We start from the raw sequence: 21344 nt of genomic DNA, 5'->3' as shown, positions 1-21344 counted from the left end.
ACTTAGAATCCTATGGAGGAGCTCACCTGATTTATCACTGGACACGCTGCTGAACGAGCTGCAAACGGTTACCTATGGGACAGCTTGTGTATCCTTCCAGGCTGCAAGAGTTCTGGCCGACGACGAACAACATGGCTTTCCTGAAGCTGCTCACTTCCCGCGCAAAGATTTTCTGTGGATGATTCCGGAGCAGAAATCGTAGAGAAAGCCATCGAGCTTCGAGAACAACTTGACTCACTCCTGGCTAAAGGAGAATTCATCCTACGTGAATGGGCCTTTGAGAGCCAATTCGCGAGAACCGCAACCACCTTTACAAGGGAGGTTGTATCGAGGTTCTCCGATTGGACTGAAACTTTCGTGGTTTGTTTATCTATATAATAGAACAATGTTTTGCATAATGTCAGATTTTTTGAAAAGGGGTAAGTGGGGTAAAAAAGCACGTCAAAAATTGATGTTGCTAAAAACGTAAAATTGTTATAACTTTGTGTAAACTGAATCGATTGTCATGAAAATTGGCATGTTTATTCTACTCTATAAAGGCAACAAAATGAGGGTTATTGTAAGTTGCTATCGAGAATACATGATGAAATATTCGCATTTTTCTAAAAAAATAAGGTGATTTTCACAGTAGTTTTTCTCCTGCCAATAGATCTAGGATTAAAATCCAAATAATACGTTTTGTAGTGCAACTCAAGAGTTTTCATTAGATATATTCAAAAAATGCGCCGTTATAGAGATGCCTGAGAAAATCCATTTTTTCTATAACATGTTATTGGCCATAATCATAATGATCATAATGATTTTTAGTGGTATTGGTAACGTTTTTCAGGAGACTGCTTGGGCCCGAGATACAGAGAACCAGATATTTTCGAAAAAAAAAAATACATGTATAAACGTGGCTACTCGGCTTACACCACAGCAGAGTGGTGAATCACTCTAGAGAGAATACATAGCAAAACGTCGCGCGGAGTACACTGCTGAAATCAATTCGATATAATTCGAAAAGTAAACATGCGTGACGGACGGCTGGATTATTTTTTTTTTCAGTTTCGAGTTGCAGACACCGTTGTCTACTTTGCTACCTTTATGTTTCTCTCACAGCAAAAGCACGTTCTGCAGTGATCTCTGTTGTGTTTAAGCGTATTGTCCTTTTGTGTGGAAAATATCACACCATTTTGCTATCTCTCTGGAGAAATATTTCTGATTCTACAGCGGTTTTTTTTTTGCAAGCTCCACATATACACACGATTTGCTGCTACACGCAAAAGTTGGATGGTGCGAAACCAGTACAAAATTGTGCGTTTTTAGCGCAATTGTTGATGTAATTCGGAACCAGTACAGTGATTGCGTGTTGGGCATAACGCAATTAATGCTCTAGCGTTTCTCCAATGTAGTTGGCAGCTCCAAACTACTACACCTAAACAGTTTCAACTGGTATCAAGCCGCATTGCAAAGCGAGCGAGAAGCAAAACCATTCTCCTCCTTTCTGCTTGAGGACGAGACATAAGCTACGCTTTTCAATTTTTTTGCACACACGCTTTCGAGATACTTTTTCTTCTTCATGCATTCCTCTGAATAGCAGCAAGCACGCACCGACAGTATAAGTGAGAGACACTGGTATCAAGTATGTACAGCAGAGGTGTCTCGCTCATTTCGTAAAGCAACGAGATATCGCCTTGCGCGTCGCAATCCGAACCGAAAAAGAAGCGAAAGAGGAACCTGCAAATTGTAATTTGTCGCACATACATGGAAATTCTACGAGCGAGAGAGAAATTTCTCTCGTCGCTTGAGAAAAAAGCGCGTGCAGTCACTAATACACTCGACGTGAGAAATAAAGTGTCTGTATATGATACATATTCTGATTTCATTCTATGTCAATGTATTCGCAGTACAACTGTTGCGTTATGGGTTTCACACATTTATTGTGCGATTTCTGTGCAACATTTGTGCGAATCGAGAAGACACAATGGTTGTACAAGACTTCAGCTTTTGCGTGTATCTTTAAGCAAGTGCGTCGCTTTGCTCAGCAGTGTGAGGCTCTGGTTATAGTGGACGTGAATAATGGCGCAAGACGATTTCCCTTTCCGTGTAGTAATGATACACATTTGAATTTGAATCATTTCTATGTATTCCTTGTGCAGCTGATGCGTTATGCTTTCCACACATTTTTTGTGCGTTATTAGAGCAGAAAATATGTGAACTGAAAGGACACAGTGACTGCCAAGTCTTAACTTTACGTGAACAAATTCACAAATCTGTGAATCATTCTGGGTCGCGTACCGCGTATCAAAAATTCAACAGTCAACGTCAAACTGCACTTGGAATTACGCTACTGGCCAAGTCAATCCCGCGGATTGCATCTCACACGGAACAAAAGCAGAAAAAAAATCTGAACGACTACCTGTGGTGACACGGGCCACCATGGTTACAACTCGACCCTATGTTCTAACCAAACCAATCAACACTTACACAAAACGAGGATGCTTTTCCTGAAACATGTCAGGTACCAGTGAACGCAACAGCAGCTGTCACCCATGACCCAACCTTGCAACCCAAACCAAAATTCGAACCATCTAAATCACCATCACATCCGTTCCTCAGCTTCTTAGGTTTCTGATACAACCACAGTCGTGAGGAATGGAAAGCACTGCAAAACTCAATCGCATTCAAAGTCAAACTTCGTTGGTTAGAACCATTTATTCGCAGTGATCAGATGATGAGAATCGGCGGCCGTCTAAATCAAGCGCTCCAGGAAAACCCCACTATCCACTCTTCTGCTTCGTTCGCTACACCACAACCATTTGCATGCCGCCCTCAGTTTCTGGTTAATGTTCTACGCCTGCGATACTGGATCTTCAACCCTCCGAAGGCTTCACATTCGGCGGCATTTAGGAGGCAGCCATTCATTCCACCTAGAAACCTAGATATGGAGACATTATTGACGCAGATCGAATTTAAGCAGCATCCCAACACCCCCCCCCCCCCTCTTACACCTTTAAACGACGATCCAACTGATGACAAAGTACTTTTTTCCCTTGTAGAAGACTAAACCACTGCGACCATTATTTGATCTATTGTGGTATGTCCTGACGAGGTCCTTACTCCTGGTCATTTGTTGGTTGGGTCCGCACTCAAACTAGTTCCTAATTTTGACCTTGGAAGTTTCTTGCAATCGACTAAACAATTTGCTGCTAGTTCTGAAGAAATTCCAGATCAAGGGAAGCCAAGAGCAAAGTGGTGCGAGCCACTTATCAAGATACAAATGGGTCCACTGCTTATGGACGAAAGAACGCCATCAATGCTCTGACCGACCGCTAGGATTGATCAATTACATCCAGGAGCCGATGGAATCCTACGGGTTGTCACTTTCCGCACCGCCCACAACAGCAATGACTCATCTCATCAACCAATTTCGTCGCTAATTTCATCCCGATGCATCTGAGTCACCTGAAATGGGAAAAAAACAAGACCAAATTCGATAAAATACAGCTGGCAGAACCACGTTCAATCGCCCGGTAAACATAACAAACATCGAATAGAAGTAGACAGGTCAACTTCTGCCATCAAGGGAACAGCAATTCAACGTCTTCAGAAAAAGCGACTTCTGAAGGGCCAGGATGTTCGCGTACGAATACAGCTGGTGCTACCTGGTTGTCAAAATTATTATTTACCTTTGGAAAGATTCCTCGATCGTCGATCATCAATTGTTCATTCCATGCCAATCGAGCGAATTGGCACGGAATGAACTATACCCAAACGCAGGAGATTGATGATCTGTGAAGAAACCAGCTCAGTCTCCTAAACGTCTACTGTTCCCCGCTCTGATATCGACGGAGACACACCTCCCTCCTCTGAAAAGGGGGCGGCTACCATACAAACAAAACACAGATCTAAACATATAAAAATGAAGTTTTGTTTGCTTGATCTGTATAGATTTCAAAATTACAGAAACATTTATATCATTGTTGGGGCCGGAGATGTCCTAGAAGAGAGGGTTCCCATACAAACGAAGCATAAATTTCTGTATAACTCGAGAACTAATCAAGCCATAGGAATCTAACTCTGGTAATCGGGATGCTGACGCTCGCTCATAGGCTGATAATCGACCCGGCTGCAATTTTGAATCTTTTCGGGGCCACCATATTATTTGCAGAGTTATTTCATTAGTGTTAGATAAAAAACATATTGATACATCGTAATATTAACGTTTATAATTCAAAGAATAGGGTAAGGAACGGCTTAAGCAGTAGCGCCTATTTTAATCAGTCGAAGAAAACAGGCCTCAAACTCCTGCATTTTGATCAATACCGACAGTTTCAATTATGGAAACGAAAACTTTGGTTGTCTAGCTGTCTTACGAATATAAGAAATACCGTTAATCACAAAGAAATCTGTGAACAACAACCATTCGAAACAAATCGACCTATATTGCAGCCATCCAGGAGTCACTTCGGGTGCTGAAAAAACGCCTGCAAAACAGACGGAAATTGCGTAAAATAGGTTTGGGGTGATTGGAATAGTGTCTCTCGATTGGTAACTTTAATTGATGATTGTTGAAGTTTGCTAACATAGTTTTAGAATCTGAAAACATATTCTGACAGAGAAAACGATAGAGACTACTACTGTTACTACTGTTTTAATTTCACCGAACACATTTCGGGTACTTCGTCTGAATACACAGGCGGTTCCTAAAGCTGCTTAGAATATGTTCCCTACCCTAATTGAAAAGGAGAAGTTGTTTTGAACGTATCACTTGCGATCACTCTCGAATGCAATAGTCAATTCAATTGAACAGACAGCCTTATGTAGTGTTACGTCAAACTTGCTGTCGTGGAAAAATTTGCGCAATATTTCTGTCGATCAATATCGACGAAAGAAAAACTTATTACAAATGTCCTTCCGAATATCGTCTAGAATCAGTTGCACTTGCAGTCATAGTGGCGACAAACAAAGATGCCAACGATTTGAATTTTATCTTTCTAAATGAAATTCTTGGAAGTCAACAATCAGGGCACATTTTTTTGCCTTGGCTTCTATGTATGATAATTTGCTGTATTTTGATGCAAAAATAAATTTCCCCGAATTTGGACCCATTTCAACTTAAGGGGTAATGGCGCCATTTAGCATTTTTGGAAAATCGGAAATTTTCAATGTTTTTTCGGCACCATTTTGTTTTAAAACCAAATATCAAAATTCTATGAGTTTGTCCACATATTAGCATCTTCTTACCCATTTAAAAAAAAACTTAAGTTATATTAAATCTTTTCAATGTAATATCAAGAATTCGAACGATACTCAAACATACAATAACAATTTTTCTTCACATGATCCTCCCCCCTTTTGCGAGAAAAGGGTCTCATTTTTGACCAGGCAGGACCGATCGAAACATAAAATTCTCACTTCAGCTATAAGACAGAATCAATAAAGAGAAAAAACGGGCAAGACAAGGTTTGCCGAGTTACCTAGTCTTTTATATATAAATATGAAATTCCGTAAGAGGCCGTCCACATGTCACATAGATAAATTCTAAAAAATTTGTATGGACTGTGGACATTTTACAACCCTATCCCTGTCCACATGAAATGTGGATGGCCCCTAACGGAGTTGGTCTGATTGATATTGTCCCCTCTGTTTCTGAAATGCATTCCAATTAAGAACCGGGATGATACCGAGTCCAGAATCCGATCTTTGATGCCGTTTTGAAATCCTAGATGGCAACCCTTTATTAGAATGCAGCCTGAAATGGCCAAATATTATCTAATATGGGCATCGAAATAATGCTCAAGAGCCGAGAATCAACTACAAACGCCATATTGAAATCCGAAATGGCTACTTCCGGTTTGTGTTAAGCTTCTTAAAATTCTCAAATAGAATCCAATATAAGTATTTTCACTTTGAGCGTCCTTAGAATAGGGATGTTTTTTTTTTTTTGAAGTGATAAGATATGAATTGTGACGTAATGTTTCTGAAGTGAATTGTAATAAAGTGGCAGTAAAATATAAGCAATTGTTCTTAATTCGGAACCTTCAATCCCAAGCAATGCCGGAAACGTTCAACTAGTAAATAATATTTACTAAAAAATGTTAGTCAGCTCTGTTCAGAATCAAAGCATTTTAAAAGTTTTCGAGTTCCAGGGCTTTGTCAAACATGTTTGGTATCTTATTGTTTAAATCGATATAATGGTGAATAATATTCAATCTCTCCACTTCAATTTTAAACCGAAAAATGTTATGCTGCGGTTTTAATACATATACAGCTATCAATTATATTCCGATTTTTATGAATTTAGGGCCCTATCGAAGGCGAAGATATATGTTAATTATTCAACGCATTTTTTTTTATTTAAGCAATTCTTACAATAATATATACGCCTCTGATTCTGATAATTTTTGATAGTTTTTGTATGCATTATTCATTTATTTTTCAGAATAAAATAATGGAAAATTATAAAAGATAACAGTTTATTAACCATTCCGGTGAATTTTGTTGCCCCTAGCCAGTTAGGAAGTGCGTCAAAAGGCCACAGAGTAATTGCTTACTGGAAAACTCGTGTAAGTGTTAGTTTCTAAAGACTTAATGCAGTTCCGAACTGGCAGAGTGCTCCAAAAATACACAGAAACGGTTAAAAAGCTATAATCTTTCTTATCTTTCCGATTTCCCTAGGGCATTTTTCTCGCTTTTGTCGACCAGTGTATTCAATCTTTATAAATGTTGTTAACATTCACGATTACATAAAGAACCTTAATATGTTATGATTTTGAAGGATTTTCACAAATGTTTTGCCATGTTTGATTTACATTTGTTCATTCAGTTTCAATTTCATCCAATTTTTGTGACGTTTCCTTAACTTTTTCTGCTTGTTTGTCATTCGTGTTAATTTCTTCGACTCTTTGTCAATTTATATTTTGTTTTATATTTTTCTAGCAATTAGAAAAAAAACTTATGTTATGAGCCGCCACTGGTTAATTGTATGTTTTACTGCAGTTACCAATACATGCACTAATTGTAGTTGCAATTAAATCGGAAATAACTTTTAACTGAGCTTGCGCTTCCAACTACAAAGTAACAAAACAAGTTCCATTCGGAGAGCCACAGAACCTGTCCTCTATGCGGGTTTATTTCACAGCCCAATGACCACTCGAATGCAGTTCAATTGTGCGTGCTGTGAATTGCATGGTTCTCTGGTTAGTTAATTAAAAGTTGCATGTTATACGCTGATGTGCATGTGTGTGTGAATGAAATGGATTAACCAGAAGATACCAATAAAAGTAACAATTCGTCTAATGAAAGGATCGGCGTTTTTACGCGCCATCGCTGCCTTGTAAAATGTAATCGAATACTGTCAGCTTCGTTTCCTTATAACTTTTTACCCAATGCTTTCACAGAACTTATTGGGCATGTTAACAGCGGATCTGTTCACGACCAGCGAAAAAGAAAGCACCTCTCCTTTTACTACTCTATGCAATGAAAATAAACGTTTTATTTTTATACTATCGGATGTTTGTAACACTTGAAATTTATTGTAGCTCCCAAACAAAGTCCTAAATACATTGAACAAATGATCTTTTCCGATTGCATCCGTGCTATTAGCTGCTAACAGACCGTCATTATTCATCCGTCGAACATTTCCATTTAGCGCCTGAACTGTGAGTAGAAATGCTTGAGTGAAAAGATTTCAGCTCTTCCCGCTGGGGTCATTAAAACTTAGTATCAGTTTTATTTTCACCTCGCGGGCAGCATTTTCAAACGACATAATTGACATTTTTCTCTTTCCTTATTTCTCACGACGATGATGATGCACTAACTAACGGGCGGTGGGACACCCGATCTGACCATATTAGAATCTTACAAACCGTCAGCACCGCTGCGTCGCAAAGCGGTCAGGTTCAGCAGCAGTATCAGCGGCCCCATCGGTTTGCTTGATAGTGGGATTGCTGCTAGCAGAGAAGGAGGAGGAGGAGGAGGTGCTAATGAACAAAGGCGGCAACGGCGGCGTCGAAGGCCTCCGGCAGGTTCAGCAGATCGACCACGCCACTTGGCGAGATCACCGGTGGTGGTTATTAACACTGTATCCAGCCAGCAACAGCAACGCCACAGCAAGGGCAGTGTTTCCACCGGGGAGAAAGTACACGAGATTACGCGCAGCTTTCTGGCCCTGCACGGTGGCTGCGCTGGAAGCGAGTCAATCGTGTGATTCGACCTAAATGGTTACTTGTCTCATTGCGCATTTTAATTTATCCGCCGCCATTCAATTCGTTTGACAGTACGCTTTTCAATACTTTTACCGCGCGTAGAAATGCAACCGCGCAGCTTAACTGTGCTTCTAGTGCTAAAATTATTGTCGATGTATACTGCAATTTATGAATCAAAATCAAAGTAACCACTTTTTCGTTTATTTTGTATTCACCTGAAAGTTCTCTTTCCGTCCATCATTCAAGCTTTCGATCGTTCGATTTCTCGAACTGTCAAAAGCTTTGCGAAAATCAAACTTGTAGCTTTCTTGGGTTTCGTTTGCCAGCCTCAAAAACGTCAAGAAAGTCTCGAAAAAGCATTTCTGATCAAAACTGTTCGATTCAGAACAGTTATTCTCGGATCGGATTACTCTTCCCCCCTTCCTAAATTATTCCAAGGGGTTAAGAATTTGTTACGTCTGTGACATTTAATAATAACAATATTGTTACCCAATAAAACAGGATTTTAATGCTTTCCCATATGATAATTTTAGCTGACAACGATCGATTGATTCTTCCTATCCAAATTTTCTATTAGTTATTATTATCGTAAAACAATGATTTGCGTATATTCCCCCCTCTTGTCGCTTTTTTATCTTAATTTCCTTCTGTTCGTATTACCCCGAGTAAAGTTCTGAGTTCTATACCTCGATTAATTCTAGGCTCCGCTCCTTTTGCTAGTTATACCCCAGTAAAGGCCGCCATAGATACAAACTTCGAGCTGGGCGTGACCCGGACCCCGTCGCCGTCAAGCACCGCCAGTAGTAGCACTGCCAGCAGCAACAGCAGCAGCAGCAGTAGTGTAGCAACCAGCGAGCATCACCCTCATCATCAGCAGCACCATCATCAGCATCATCCCCAACAGCATCTGATTCATCCGAGTAACGGTGGCACTCAACATGGTTCCAATGGGGCCAGTCTGCATCACCTCCATCACCAACAGCAGCACCAGCAACAGCAGCGTCATCTTCTTCCGATCAATGGCACCGATGAAGGACTACTGTTAGTGAATGGAGATCCTGGTGAACCCGAAAGTTTACAATATCTAAAGCCTGCTTCCGACGAACAAACAATCAACTGGAGCCAGGGGACCCGTGTCACTGATTTGCTGTTTTAAAATCCGACGGGGACCGATGGTGAGAATGATGGTAAGTATGCGAAAAAACTTGCCGAACCCCCAATTTTCATGCTGAATTTACTATGGTAAAAAACTTCCAGATAGAGTAGGTATTACACTGTGTATATTTGCTATCGCTGTGTTTATGTAAAAGACTATTTCATTGAAATCAAAATTGTATAGTAACTCCATTTAGTTACGCAAAATCAAACACAAAATTACATAAAGTGTAGAGAAAAAAAAATCGATTGGAGATTCTACTTTTTAACGAACAATGTAAAATTTTTTCTTCCCAAAAAAGACAATTTTGTGCAGTATTTAGATTCGTTTTAAGTTTCCGTCAAAAAGGAGAAACATTGCTGGAGAGAATGTTAGTTGCATCTAAGAATCCTCATGACTCATCGTAAAAAAAAAGTTTGCTACATATTGGAGTGATTTAATGGAGAAAGAAAAAAGAAACAGCAACAGCTGAAACAAACCAGCGTTAAGTTTAAAGCAAAAACCAACATTCAAACGAATATTAATCATTGTGATGAATATACAGAAAAAAATCGTAAATTGATACAACTTTATAAATATAAAATAAATAAAGCATTACAAAACTAAGCGAAAGTTTATACAGACTTACTATTTTAGCTATCTATCAGGTAGATCGATAAGACGAAGAAACAATTCTAAATACCGAAAAGAATTCCAGCCTCTGTATGGGGGCGCGAAACATTTCCCCACATTCCCTTCGATTTCCAGCCGTCAAATGAAAAACAAAAGAAAAAAAATCGATATACAACAACGGAATTATACATTGATAACCGAGAAATATCGTCGTCGTTTTCTATTCATTTTATCGTGTTGTAATAGAGTAAAACCTATATTGCATTAATTTAACGACAAACGCAAGTGAAAAAATAAAATAAAAAAGAATAGTCACCTAACAGCAAATCAAGGGCCACAAAGGCAGTTTTGCATTATCCAATTATTTCGATTGTAGCCCGGTTGACGGAAGTGAGAAAGAGAAAGCATGAGAAAAACGTGAGTGATAGTTTGACGAACGCATCAGTACTAAAAACTGATTATAAAACATTATGAAACAAATTAAAGCTCGCCGTACGAAAGCGCATGTATATGATAAACAAGAACTATTTTTTCGCTGTCCGCGCTGTCTAGGAAGTCGGTTATCTGCTAAATGTCCTAGAAAACGAGAGCTGATAACGAGAAGAAGAAGATAAAAAAAACACAACCGGAAGAGAGATTCGGACGCGCATGGATTGACGGGATGTGAGAGAGCTATAATTAAAATGTGCACCGCGTGAGGATCAGCGAATGAAAGCACGGAAGAATGAAGCGCGCTGAGAATTTGTAATTATAATCTTAGACTTTTCTTTCTGTTTCCTCTCTTTTTATTATATACTTACTGTATTCAAACTCCCAATAAAGAAATAACGAAAGAGTTTTTTGCATTTTACGTAAAAAAAGCATACAAATGAAATGTTTTATTTTAACCGGATTTTTGTTTCGTTTTAAAGGAATTCCATACACCACTAGCGAATCGATTCGGACCGATCATCACTGATCACTGATTTTGATTAAATTCGCACAGTTGTTTGGTTTAAGTAAACATGTTATTTAATAATGATACCCAAACAACTGTGCGAAGTTTAAATAAATCCGGAGCTGACAAAATCAAAGAAAATGAATGTCCGCCACATCGTATGGAATTACACCTCCTGCCCTTTCTGTTCTTCGAATATGTTATTTTTTTTTTTATCGTTTCAGTTTATATTTTAAAACCTCATTTGTCAGGAAGAAAAACCACCGACAAAACATGTAAATCGAGTGTTCCAGCTGAAATTTGATTGCAGCAAATTATACAATTTAACGAACGTCAAATAAAAAAAGAAAAGCCTGCTTGGTCTAAATATACTCATAGCCAGAAGCTTCAAAGGATAAAGCAAAGCGTCCTGAAGGTTTATTGATTCTGTTTATCACAAATTCCATTGTCATTCAATAATTTACAATAACTGAACGATTTTACAATATCAAGGACTCTTTCAAAAATAACATAGAAACTATTATTATAAGATTACTCTAACTATATTTGTAGGTCGAATTTGTAACTTCCTTAAGTTTGAAATACTTTACGCTAACACTAACAAAGAATCACACCACGTTCCTTTCAAGGGACGTAATCCGCATCCGCAGGATCATCGCCACAATCACTCAAACTGGGACTACCGGCTAGCATCCGCCTGGTTCGGAGGACCACCTGCTCGCAGTTATTCTCCGGTTCGATGCTCCGCGGTGGATATTGTCCCTCGGGAAGGTGCAAATTCAAAGCCTCTTCGTACGTCCGAGTCACCAAGTAACGTTCTTTCTCCCTATACTGATCGGTTTCCTGTCCAGATCCAGGTTCGTTTTTTACGTTGACCACTTCCGTTTTTGGTGTGACGAATATCCGTTGCATCTTGAGAACCTTGTTGCTTTGGCCGGAGTACTTGAATACCCTCGCCGGATCCGGACTGTATAAAGGATCAATCGACTTTTTAGCTTCGGTGTCTTCCTCTAAAAACACGTTCGTTCCTAAGGCAAAATCGTATGAACCTTGGTAGACGTCATTATTGACCTGGATAATCGGAGTCTCCGTTTCTATTCCTACGAATTTTATCTTTACATTGCTATCGGTGAGTTCGTCTTGAGAGATAAACTTATCGAAATCCACAAACAGTAACATTTCCTCTTCGATGTACTCATCGTCATCACTGTGATCCATTGCTGTTTCGTTTAGTTTAATAGTACCTTTAGTGTTTGTATATTCTGCGTATTACTTTTGTTCAAAATAATCGTTCAGTTATGATAATTTTGGTATTTTTAACTATCAAAAAACAACACCGGGTATTTGCGGATCAGGAACCATGTAAAACAAACAAAAACATTTCTGAATTGACAGATTTCGCAATCGATGAGAAACGTCAAAGAGAAGGGATATTTCGTATTGTTGCTGTTGTAAGGACCGTTGAAAAATATCGTAACGTAGAGAATAGGGTATTTTAGGGGAAAGTATATTATTTTTTCTTTTGATAATAAATTTCAAACAAAATTCCGAGCCCACACAATTGTGTAGGTAAAAAAAGACTGATAACAAAACCTAAATCGAAGCAAGTCTTATATAAAAACACTTGCTTACTCCGGTTTTTTATTTTTTGTAGCAGCTGCGATGTTGACACTAGCGGTGTGAAAAATAAAACAACGAATAGGACGCTCAAAGAGCGAGAAAGAAGGTTTTGTTTAAGTCACCTTCTACCTACGCAATTATATAGGCCCGGTCGGAAAGGGATAAAACGTGCCTAGCAACTAGTTCGGGTTATAGTCCCGACTGTATGGGGTATCGTTAAACCATATGGATTATCATCCGTTTATGGTTATTGATTATGCGGGAGGCCGTATGAACAAAAGCGTTAACTCGTCGATAATAAAGTCGTTAAAGTCGATAATCGTAGGGCGGCAGCGCCGTCACGCTGCCCCGTTGTAAATAGTCCTCGAATAAATTGTATTAGTGAAGATTTGCGTTTGTGTCGTCGGGCAATAGAAAAGCTCGTCCCTGGGCCGTAATTGCCCAACCCATGATGCCAAAGGGCGAAAAATATACACAACGTAGGGCCGTGCGCGATCATTTCAATGTCTTGATCGACACCCATGCAACTATAATGATGCCATTCATCACAGACATCGCATTGCACCATGCGGCTATTATCTTTCGATTTGCACGTTCGACAATTTTTTGGGAATTTCACGAGATTTTTCATTAGAATGTTTATTTTCATTTTCGGGGTCAAATGGGGGGTGTTCTTCTTCCGCCTTAGAGAATTTACTAGCTAAGCTCTCACCTGAATCGATAGCATCAGCAGGGTTTTGTTCAGACATCCTTACTCGATAAACGAAATTAAAGATTTGTTACAAGCGTCACGCGGTAACAATGAAGATCGATTGTGTAGTTTCCAAAATCGTAGCACTTTATTCGTTGCGAAGTTTAATGCGCTTTAATTTCCTACGGATACAAGTTTTCTTTAGATGTAGAATGTGTAGTTTTAATAATTTGTGCTTACGTTTAGTTTTAACCTCAATCTTCTTCTATAATTCACTATCTGCGCTTGCCACTATTTTAGCCTGGATTAGTTTTAATAATTTTAATTAGGTTTAAGTTTTAAGTAATATATAATTAGGTCTTTTACCTCAAGTTTCAAATTCACTAGCAATTTTTACCACCACCCAATATAAATTAAATTATGTTTAACTAGTTTTAATTCCAAAGTTTAGCTCCAACAAATTTAATATACCACGTTTTCAACTTTATACCAACTAACTTTTTCGCCAAATCACTCCGCTGACGTATCTGACGTCCGCTGTCTAATTCGTCGCTCTCACCACAGTATATTGCCACTGGGAGATATACTGCCGTTCTTCTCACACTTTGGGCGCGCTAGTTACGACACCGAGGGGTGCACATTTGACACTGCTGTAAGACAGTGAGTAAATTTGAGGTTTTCCGAGTTTTTCTGAGGAAACCTGAAAAATAAAGAGCAAATCTGAGTAACTCTCGAGTCTCTGGATATCCATCCTTAAACATTTTTCCCATCGCAAATATAGACATGAATGTTGCTCGGTCCCACCGTTCAAATATATTTCTTGCTCTCAAGGTAATCAAAGATGTGAACCAGCTGAGAATTTCGGAGTAATATTGAGAAAATTAGAGTAACTCCCAAGCATAAGAGTAACTCAGATAAAAGTGAGTAAATTTGAGTTTTTCTGAGAAAACGTGAAAAATAAAGAGCAAATCTGAGTGTCTCTCGTGTCTCTGAATATCTATCCTTGAACCTTTTCCCCACCGCGAATATAAATATGAATGTTACTCGGTCTCACCGCTCATATATTTTTCTTGTTCTCAAGGTAATCGAAAATGTGAATCATCTGGATATTTCGGAGTAATATTGAGTAAATTAGAGTTACTCCCAAGCATAAGAGTAACTCAGATAAAAGCTGTCTCGCCCCTCGCTCTGCTCCTCCCATTAGATTTGCGTGAAATGAGTAAAGCAAACGCTTTAATTCATACGGCTTAATGTCTTCATACATAGAAAATCTGTAACACGGTCTCCATTGAAAGTTAACAAAAACCCGCGTAAACACATTAAAGCGGGTGTGGTTAACCCTCTCTCTACCATGGTTACTCTGGAGCACCATAGGTTTGGATGCAAAAAACCTTTCGAAATATTTACCAATTCTACTCAAAATGTGTAAATATATACGCTTGAAGAATATACTGATAATTCAAGAATATATTTATGTACAGGGTTAATCAACAAACATATAATACCCCGTTCACACTACGCCGCATATTAGCTAATATCAGGCAATTCGTGCTATCGAGGCCATATCACCATCCATATCTCTTGATATCCTAAACAATCGAGCTGTCATCGGATATCACATCGGCTACACACACTTAAAATTTATTGCCGGGTCTCGGTAATTTTTGCCGAGAACGGCACCACTTAGTACTCGGTTAAAAAATAATGACAGCTGTCACATATTTTCGTAAATCTCGGTTCAACCTGTGAACGGTTTCAATGGATTTCGACCAGTTTTAATTCATGATTTCAAAGCCGAAGGAAAACCTAGAGGAAAACAAAATGTTTTTCAAAACATTTTGAACAATTAAAAAATTGGTATAGCTTATCAACAGAATTTCCATCCGTTTAGGCACATAAGTATCGAACCTCTGCCAGACTTTCTGTGTTCTGAACGTACATAATTTCGTTTTCGACGTAGAATTACGTGTTACGGGGTACATATAGGAGTGTAAATTTGAAAACAGAAAACTAGACAGAAAACATCGAGAGCGAAGAGCAAAAATTGTCCGCTTTTGAATGTCTAAAACTCAGTCGTTTTTCAACCGATTTGTTCATTTAGCAGCAATCAATTGTAAATTCTTTCTTCAACTCCAACTCGTTCTTTAGCACAATTACAAGTCCGTCCAAAATAATGTCTCGCCTCCGTGGAACCGCAGGAAGGGCAACAGACGCTTCTGGAGGCACTCGGTGCAAGAAATAGCGCTGTTAATTGTACCTGTTGTGATGTACAATTTACTCAGTTTACCAGTTTTAAACCAGCCTGCCAGAGCAAGTATTTTTTGGCAAATTTGTTCACTTTATTCTTCCTTATGTCTTCCGGAACATCAAACCGTGATTAAGCAACGTAAAAATCCAGCCCCGGTATCTACTTTGCGTCTGCCGTGATGTAGGTTCCGTCATCCATAACCATCACATACGGTTAACTTTAACCACTTTCGATACAGCTTCCTTGGCTGCCGTGTTTTGTTTATCACGCCGATTCGATGCCTTTCGGATCTTGAATACACGAAGCCAGGCTCGTTTCATGGTTTGCTGAATGAACTAGGCCTTCAGAGCCGCGTCGTGTATCGACAGGTTCGGATTACGTTTGAAATAATCCTACATCTTTCGGGCATTCAGCTGTCTTCGATTTTTTTTTCAACTTCCAGCCCGCCCGCTCGGTCGTCGTGGACTCCCTCAACGATTTTACAATCCCAGACCCAGTTGTACGGGTGATTTCCAAAAAAAATGAAAGAGGAAGAAAGAAAACTTTTAGTCAGTTTGCAAATTGCAAATCGGAAGCATGTGGAGTGGATTGCGCATATACGTAAGGAGGAAGGTGTTATTGACCACCCATTTGTCGTTGATAGTGACGAGCTTAAACCAGCGAAGGAAGCTTTGGTCTTCGTTGTCACCGCGAAAGAAGAAAATTGGAAAACTCCTGTAGCCTATTTTTTTTATTAATGAACTAAACTGTATGGAGAAGAATTACACAATATTGCTACAGAAAACGCTTAAGGTTGTAATTTATCTATCAACAGCTTACCGCTGGTAACGAGTTTCAAGCATCATATTACAGACAAACAGACGTGCCACGGGGGCTTATTACGGGAGTCACTTCACGGTGAAATCAAAGTGAAGTGAACAAAATCCTATTACTGGACTCACGTAAGTGAGAAAAACGTCGCGAAGTGACATCTGCCGTGGAATCTGGGTTATTATGAGTGTCATATCAATGAAGTGAGAACGGAAAAAGCGACGTTTTGCGTGGAATTATTTCACGACCATTTTGAACGGTGAAATGATTCTACGAAGATGCCATAAGTCTTAAAGTTGATCGATTTGTGATCTAATGGTAAATATTGGATTTATTCTTCAGTAACGAAGCGAATCAGAGTTTGATCCGTGCCTTAAAGCGGTCAATTTTTCATTTTTTTGCCCGATGAAAAAAATGCAAACTAGTTCAGGAAATTTGCGATACCGAAAAAAACATTTTTTTCTTGATGCTGAATGTCTTAGAAATGCAGAACACGTCAAGATCTGGTGTTATCAAAAAAAAAAAACGGGAAAAAACGACTTTTTGGGACTTGGAAGTTTTTGAGCTGGGAAACAATCTCATTTCACTTGTCCTATTCTCAATTTAACTTCACTGTCAATCTCACTCTACAGAGGTGATTTTTGTCACCTCACTTGAGGTGGAATCGGGAATAGGTCTAAAAAAGTGAAGTGAGCGTGAGAGTGAAATATATTTCACCGTGAAGTGACCCCCGCACCACGATTAGCGATCGACTTGAACTGTCCTACAGTATGGTCGCATTTTACCAACAGCTCGAGGCTAAGTCTTAGACTACCGAGAGATATTGAAATTTTGTTTTTCGCTTTCAACAGGCAATCTTCTGGAAAGACTACCTGTTGAAACGCAAAGTAATAAATTTGTTTTTAACGTTAACGAGTGTTTAGTGAGTAAATTTGGTTTGAGATATTTATAATTAAATTCTATAGTGAAGTGAAAGTGTGGTGAAGTTTTCCAGTTATGCCTGGAAAAAATAAAAAAGCTCGCTTTGATGCGGCTTCAAGGAAACGTGAGGCATCTCCTCCAAGTGACACTGAAATTTCGACTAACAGGTATGATATTCTTTCTTTCGTTGGGGATCAAGAAATCCAAACTTCTCATACTGAGCATAAAGCCGTTATGAAGAAGGTTACAGTTCCGCCTATTGTGGTATTTGTAGCAAATTTTAAAGCATTTCGATCAGAGCTTCCATCGTTTCTGTCGGATGTGAAAGTTAATTTTCATATTGGCCGCCAAGGCGAAATTCGTATTTTGGCCGAATCTCTTGATGGCCATAAACATCTTTTACAGTATTTGACTGAAAAGATGTATAAATTTTATTCTTTTGATGCCAAAAAACGAGAACCGTTTAAGGCTGTTTTGAAAGGTCTTTCATATGACCAAACTATTGAGGAAATTAAAGAATGTTTGTCAGAATCACTTGGTTTTGCTCCCAACCAAGTAATTTTGATGAAACGAAAGGCAAATGCCAAAAATAATCAAACTGGAATACACCAGGAAAATTACTTAGTACATTTTGATTGTACCAAAGTAAATAATTTGAAATGTATGGAAAAAGCACGTGTTTTATTTAACGTGCGAATAAAGTGGGAAAATTTCAAGAGACATGGAGAAATCCATAATCTTACTCAATGTCGGAATTGTCAAGCCTATGGTCATGGAACTCGAAACTGCCATATGGCAGCAAAATGTATGATTTGTGGTGACACTAGTCACACGAAAGATATCTGCCCCGTGAAAGAGACCACTAATAGTTTCAAATGTGTAAATTGTGGGGGAAATCACAAATCTCATTTCTTTAATTGTCCTGTCAGATCAAAAATTATTGCTTCCAGACAACGTAGGAATTCTAAGCAACCTGTTGTCAATGTGGGTATACAAAAGACAATAAATACTGTTCAGGCATCACCAGCACTTTTATTAGCAGGTGTGTCTGTAGGTAATAATTTAAATTCAGCTAACAAATTTCAGACAAAAAATCCTGTTCAGGCAACACCAGGCTGTTCATATGCCAGTGTCCTTACAGGTAATATTTCAAATTCAAACAGTAACAAACCATTCGTGTTTGGTGCTGAAAAGTCAGCCAGTATTGATTTAGGTAGTCCAACTCCAGGAAAGATTGAATACCTACAACAATCCATGCTGCAGCTAATGTCCATTTTGTTGAACTGTAACTCGATGTACGAGGCTGTTCAAGAAGGTATAAAATTTACAACTAATATTGTTATGAAATTGAAATTCAGCAATGATTTTAAATAATGCTGTAAATTTTCTAAATTGGAATGCTCGCTCTTTAAAAGCGAAAGAAGATGAATTTTTCAATTTTTTAACAGTCCACGATGTGCATATTGTAGTTGTGACTGAAACGCTTTTAAAGCCAAATATCAAACTAAAAAAGAACCCAAATTATATAGTTCATAGGTTTGATAGAATTGATGTTGCCGGTGGTGGAGTTGCAATAGTTATCCACCGTCGAATAAAACATCGTGTTTTACCCCATCTTGAAACCAAAGTTATCGAGAGTTTGGGAATTGAAATTGAAACAAGTATTGGCATTTTATTTATAGCCGCAGTGTATTTGCCTTTTCAATGCACTGGTGAGCGAAAAAATTATTTCAAGGGAGATTTGCAAAAACTCACAAGAAATAAATCTAAATTTTTAATCATCGGTGATTTTAATGCGAAACATCGATCTTGGAATAATGCTCAAAGCAATTCCAATGGAAAAATATTGTTTAATGATTGCTCGGCTGGATTTTATTCAGTTTTATTTCCAAATGGTCCTACATGTTATTCTTCTATTAGGAATCCATCTACAATTGATTTGGTACTAACAAATCAAAGTCATTCATGCAGTGATTTTTTTAACTCATGCTGACTTTGATTCTGATCATCTTCCCATAACATTTTCTATTTCCCATGAAACTATTTTAAATCCCACTAGATCTGTGTTAAATTATCACAAGACTAATTGTGATAGATATCGTTCTACGATCGAAGAAAATTTGAATGATGATATTTTACAAAATAGTGCTGACATTGACAAAGCATTAGATAGTTTTAGCAGCTTAATACTCAATGCCCGGAATTTATCAGTTCCTAAGGCTCGAGTGAATTTTAATGTACCAATTATTGACAGTGAACTTCAACTTCTTATACGTTTGAAGAACATACGAAGACGTCAATACCAAAGATCTCGTGATCCTGCTTTGAAAATTATTTTTCAAGAATTACAAAAGGAAATTAAACATAGATTCACTCTCTTGGGAAATGAGAATTTCATGAGAGAAGTTGAACAACTAAAACCTTATCCAAAACCTTTCTGGAAACTTTCGAAAGTTCTTAAGAAACCTTCGAAGCCCATTCCAGTCCTTGAAGATGGTGATTGCATTTTTCTAACGAATAAACAAAAATCTCAACAACTTGCTCAGCAGTTTGAGAGCGTTCATAACTCCAATTTGAACGTAGTAAGTCCTATTGAAAATGAAGTAAACCAAAAGTATGATCAGATCACCACCCAAGAATTTCTTTCTGAAGGGGTATTGGAAACAAACTTGACTGAGGTGCGAGCTATTCTCAAAAAATTCAAAAACGTGAAAGCACCAGGAGACGATGGGATTTTCTATATCCTTATTAAAAGACTTCCCGAAAACTCTTTAAATTTTTTGGTAAAAATTTTTAACAGATGCTTAGCACTAGCACATTTTCCTACGAAATGGAAAAATGCCAAAGTCACTCCAATTTTAAAACCCGAAAAGAATCCAGCCAAGGCATCAAGTTATCGACCAATTAGTTTACTTCCTCTATTAGCAAACTTTTTGAAAGAATAATTCTTAATACAATGATAACATATATTAATGAGAACTCAATTTTTGCAAATGAGCAGTTTGGTTTTCGCCATGGGCATTCCACTACTCATCAGTTACTTAGAGTAACAAATATGATTCGAACTAATAAATCTGAAGGCTATTCGACTGGAGCAGCTCTACTAGATATAGAAAAGGCATTCGACAGTGTTTGGCATAAAGGTTTAATAGCGAAAATGTCAAATTTCAGTTTTCCGCTTTACCTTACAAAAATGATACAAAGTTATTTAACTGACCGCACTCTTCAGGTTAACTATCTAAATGGTAAATCTAAAAGATTGCCTGTTAGAGCTGGTGTGCCTCAGGGGAGTATCTTGGGCCCAATCTTGTATAACATTTTTACTTCTGATCTTCCTGATTTACCACCAGGTTGTGAGAAATCTCTGTTTTGTGACGATACAAGCATTTCCGCAAAAGGAAAAAGCCTTCGTGTTATATGCAGTCGGCTACAAAAAAGTTTAGATATATTTTCTTCATACTTGCAGAAATGGAAGATTTCCCCTAAGCCAAGAGTTTCTTTCTCAAACCCACCCATAACCACGTTATAAGGATGAACGGTGTGGTCTTAAATTGGTCTGATCAAGTTAAATACTTAGGGCTAATTTATGATAAGAATCTTACTTTCAAGGAGCACATTGAAAATATCCAGTCAAAGTGCAATAAGTATATCAAATGTTTATATCCTCTTATCAACAGGAATTCTAGACTTTGTCTCAAGAATAAACTGTTAATTTACAAACAAATTTTTAGGCCAGCAATGTTATATGCAGTTCCCATCTGGACAAGTTGTTGTACAACCAGGAAGAAGACACTTCAAAGGATTCAGAATAAACTTTTGAAAATGATTTTGAAGCGTCCTCCCTGGTTTAGCACGAACGAGCTACATAGGCTCACTAATGTAGAAACATTAGAAAATATGTCAAGCCAAATTATCAACAAATTCCGACAAAAATCGTTGCAATCTTCAATTGCAACGATTAGCTCACTTTATAGTCTTTTTTTTCTTTTTTTTTCTCCTTAACAAGTAGGTTTAATAATTTTCCTACAATTACATTACCTTAACTGCGAAAGCTAATAACATTCAATAATATAAAAAAGCGTACAAATATATATATATATATATATATATATATATATATATATATATATATATATATATATATATATATATATATA

The 21344-nt window shown here is 38.0% G+C and overlaps 2 protein-coding genes across 11 annotated transcripts in view; one reads left to right on the top strand and one right to left on the bottom strand.

Annotated features, from left to right (window-relative positions):
• LOC129732272 (serine-rich adhesin for platelets) overlaps positions 1-9954 on the top strand; it is a 110080-nt gene extending 100126 nt beyond the window's left edge. For 6 of the 10 annotated variants that reach the window (XM_055692993.1, XM_055692992.1, XM_055692991.1 and 3 more), the window contains one exon: positions 7842-9039. In XM_055692993.1, coding sequence (XP_055548968.1) covers positions 7842-8204 — 363 coding nt within the window. In that variant the 3' untranslated portion in view covers positions 8205-9039. Of the gene's footprint in view, positions 1-7841 lie in introns of all 10 variants that reach the window. The other 4 variants (XM_055692995.1, XM_055692994.1, XM_055692999.1 and 1 more) reach the window with 4 other exon arrangements.
• Positions 9955-11097: 1143 nt separating this feature from the next.
• Positions 11098-12285, bottom strand: LOC129732275 (uncharacterized). Its single transcript, XM_055693002.1, has one exon. The coding sequence runs from the start codon at positions 12113-12115 to the stop codon at positions 11522-11524; it is 594 nt and encodes a 197-aa protein (XP_055548977.1). The 5' UTR covers positions 12116-12285; the 3' UTR covers positions 11098-11521.
• Positions 12286-21344: the final 9059 nt, after the last annotated feature.

This window comes from Wyeomyia smithii, chromosome 3 (assembly GCF_029784165.1).
Source record: "Wyeomyia smithii strain HCP4-BCI-WySm-NY-G18 chromosome 3, ASM2978416v1, whole genome shotgun sequence".
In the NCBI taxonomy this organism is placed as follows: Eukaryota; Metazoa; Arthropoda; class Insecta; order Diptera; family Culicidae; genus Wyeomyia; species Wyeomyia smithii.
Note: the sequence above shows the minus strand (reverse complement) of the source record. Positions and strands in the feature narration are given on the sequence as shown.

Bases quoted from the DNA above. Each gene is read 5' to 3' on its own strand.
- LOC129732275 (XM_055693002.1), bottom strand. From the start codon at position 12,115: ATGGATCACAGTGATGACGATGAGTACATCGAAGAGGAAATGTTACTG.